This window comes from Eriocheir sinensis, unplaced genomic scaffold (genome assembly GCF_024679095.1).
Source record: "Eriocheir sinensis breed Jianghai 21 unplaced genomic scaffold, ASM2467909v1 Scaffold652, whole genome shotgun sequence".
NCBI lineage: Eukaryota > Metazoa > Arthropoda > Malacostraca > Decapoda > Varunidae > Eriocheir > Eriocheir sinensis.
The window spans coordinates 252,422-255,389 of NW_026112001.1; the positions used below are offsets into that span (position 1 = coordinate 252,422).

General features: G+C 47.4%; 1 protein-coding gene across 1 annotated transcript; it reads right to left on the reverse strand.

The window, feature by feature from the left end:
* Positions 1-1,079: 1,079 nt before the first annotated feature.
* LOC126993659 (uncharacterized) lies at positions 1,080-1,959 on the reverse strand. The gene is made up of 2 exons (XM_050852821.1): positions 1,876-1,959; positions 1,080-1,589 (listed from the first exon to the last, which is right to left on the reverse strand). The coding sequence occupies exons 1-2, from the start codon at positions 1,957-1,959 to the stop codon at positions 1,080-1,082; spliced, it is 594 nt and encodes a 197-aa protein (XP_050708778.1).
* Between the last annotated feature and the right edge of the window lie 1,009 nt (positions 1,960-2,968).

Here is a 2,968-nt window from a genome sequence, read left to right on the forward strand (position 1 = left end):
GGTGGGGGACTTAATCAAATGCCTTTTGAAAATCCAGATATATGATATCTACTGATCTGCTTTCATCAAACACCTCAAAAATATAATGAAAAAAATCAAGTAAGTTAGTCAAACACGAACGTTTACTACGGAAGCCATGTTGCGAATTATTTATTAGATTATTTTCTTCGAAGAATTTCACCATATTGTCGCGAATGATAGTCTCCGTTAACTTACAAACAATCGATGTCAGGCTAATTGGTCGATAGTTTCCTGGATGAGACTTGTCCCCCTTTTTGAAAATTGGTGTGACATTTGCAAGTTTCCAATCTGACGGAACTTTTCCAGCTATTAAAGATTTATTGTATATGATGGAGAGAAGGAGGGAGAAGGAGGGTGAATGTTTGCCGAGTCCACAAAGAGACCTGACCTTGTGATACCACTGTCTGTTGTTGGCCTGTTTAAGATGGTGTATTTTATCTGGATAATAGTTTGCTCTGGCAGTTTTGATCTCCCTGATGACTCTGTTCCTAAGCTGTCTGTAGCGGGCAGGGTCTGTGTTGTGGGCCCTGTTTCTCTGCGAGATGAGCCTCTTGACGGTGGGGTTAATCCAGGGGGCGTCAAATGGATGGACTGGGAATGTCTTGACGGGGAAGAAGGTGTGGTAGGCACTGGTAATAGTGTGCTGGTAGTGCTTCCATTTCTGGTTGACGTCTGGCTCATTTGTTACCTCAGTCCAGGGGTGTTGAGTAATCCACTGCCCGAACCGTCTGATGGCCGAGTCGGTCAGGGGCCTGAATGATCTGGCGGAGGATGATTGAGGCAGAGAGGTGGTGTGAGCCGGTTCCCACAGGACTGACAGGTGGCCGCTGCGTCCCATGATGGTGATGTGGTGGTGGTGTTGATGTGATGGTGGTGGTGCAGGACATTATCTTCACAACACCACACCACAGTCACCTCCCTAATGTTGCTGTGTTGGTGTTGGTGGTGGTGGTGCAGGCCATTACTTTCACAACACCACACCACAGTCCACCACAGTCACCTCCCTAATGTTGCTGTGGTGGTTATGGTGGTGGTAATGATGGTGCAGGCCATTACCTTCACAACACCACACCACAGTCCACCACAGTCACCTCCCTAATGTTGCTGTGTTGGGCTGCCTCAACCACCACGGGCAGTCCCTCCACCACCTCACCGAAGACAAGAGACGAATTCTGACTTTCCAGACAATACTTGGTGAAGATGCCAAACAGACCACGCACACCCTGGGTATGGTCATTCCACAACAGCCCACACACATCCCCCAGCCGGCCTGACCTTCGGTACTTACCCTTATTAAGGTCAGGCAGCAGGATGGAATCCCCCTCCCCATCATTACTCTCATAGTCCCCGGCCCACACAAACTCTCCCAATTGCCCCTTCTTCACCACCCCTAGCAAGCTGGTGTTGCGGTAGGAGGGGCCGCGCTGCCCTGTGCACAGCAACAGAAACTGCCTGCCCCGCGGGGTGTCGGGGCTCAGATGGATTTTGACCCGCCGTGTTGTGCTGCCTGGCCAGGACAGGTCCAGGAACACAGTGCAGGGGGGGGAGGGCGGCACGACCTCACTCACCTGTAAACACACAACACAACAGGTGATGCGGCATGTACACACACGCGTCGCACACACACACACACAAGATGGCGGACGGACACAGCTGAACTCCTGACGCGTCTTCATATTATCATCAAGCTATGCGGGAACTAAACCCTAGACGTGGGAATTAAGGTGGGAGCCGTGCTAGGTGACAATTGTGCTTTTCCGGATTAATAAAGGCTGAGAACAGTGAATAACACTGAATAATGAGCCAGGAGAAGGCGGGGGCGACGGCATCGTCGTCACCGGCGGGTTTGTTTACACTAGTAAGCAGGGGAGCCAGGCCAAGGGACAATGATTTTGAAGGTTTCTCGGATGATGTGGAGAGGCACAGAGACCAAGACATTATGTTGAGAAGGAGACTTATCAACTTGGAAAGGGAGATGAAGGAAATGAAGGACAGAATGGGGGCGTTGGAGAGGGAGGTTGACGTCCTGAAGATGGAGAAGAATGTATGAAAAAATGCATACAATGACCTGCATAAGCAGGTAACACTGAATGAGAAGGATACACATAAAGTCTGGAAGGAGGAACAAGAAAAGGAGAATGTTAGCTTTAAGAAAATTGTGGAGGAGCATGTTAAGGCAAAGGATGAAGCAATAACTGAAAAGGTGATCAAGGTGATAAAAGATAAAACAAATAGTGAGGGATGTAGTTGATAAAAAGAAGTCTGTAGTAGTGGTGGGCATTAATGAAGAGCACATGCCGATCAAACATACAAGGGAAAAGAAAGAAAGGAAGGCAGTGGAGCAAGTAACTGAAGCAATTCAGGAAGATCATGAGCTGGTAGGAGAGATCGAGGAAGTATTCAGGCTTGCGAAGTACGAAGAAGGAGCCCAACGACCAGTAAAAATTAGATTTAGGTCTCAAGTGTCTGTGGCAGAAGTGATGGGAAAGTCATGGAAGTTAGAGAGAACAGAGGCCTACAAAAAAGTCTGGGTAAGGAAGGACAGAAGTGTGGAGGAAAGGAACACGATAAGAAACTTAAAGAATCAAGCTAACGAAAAGAATGAAGCAAGGTCAGAGGATGACAAAAAGAAGTTTTTCTGGAGAGTGATAGACATGGACCTAAGGAAGTGGTACAGAAGGGAAGAGGAGACAGCTTGAAAGTGGCAAAAAACAGATGTTATGGGGATTACAGAAACTAAATTGACTGGTAGTATAGATGCATTTAACTTAGGGGATGGTAAATATAATGCATGGATGAGAAATAGAGAAAATAAACAAGGAGGAGGAGTGATGCTATTGTTGAAAAAAGAATTGACTGTGGAGGGTGTCACCTATGGAGAAGGGGAAGTGGAGGTTTTAAATGTGGGAGTAAGAATGCAAAGGGGAGGATGCAGAAATATTGCAGT

Coding starts and splice junctions, on each gene's coding strand:
- LOC126993659 (XM_050852821.1), bottom strand. CDS start 1,959: ATGTCTTGGTCTCTGTGCCTCTCCACATCATCCGAGAAACCTTCAAAA. Junction 1,590..1,875: donor TGGCTCCCCTGCTTACTAGT/GTAAACAAACCC, acceptor GTGTGTTTACAG/GTGAGTGAGGTCGTGCCGCC.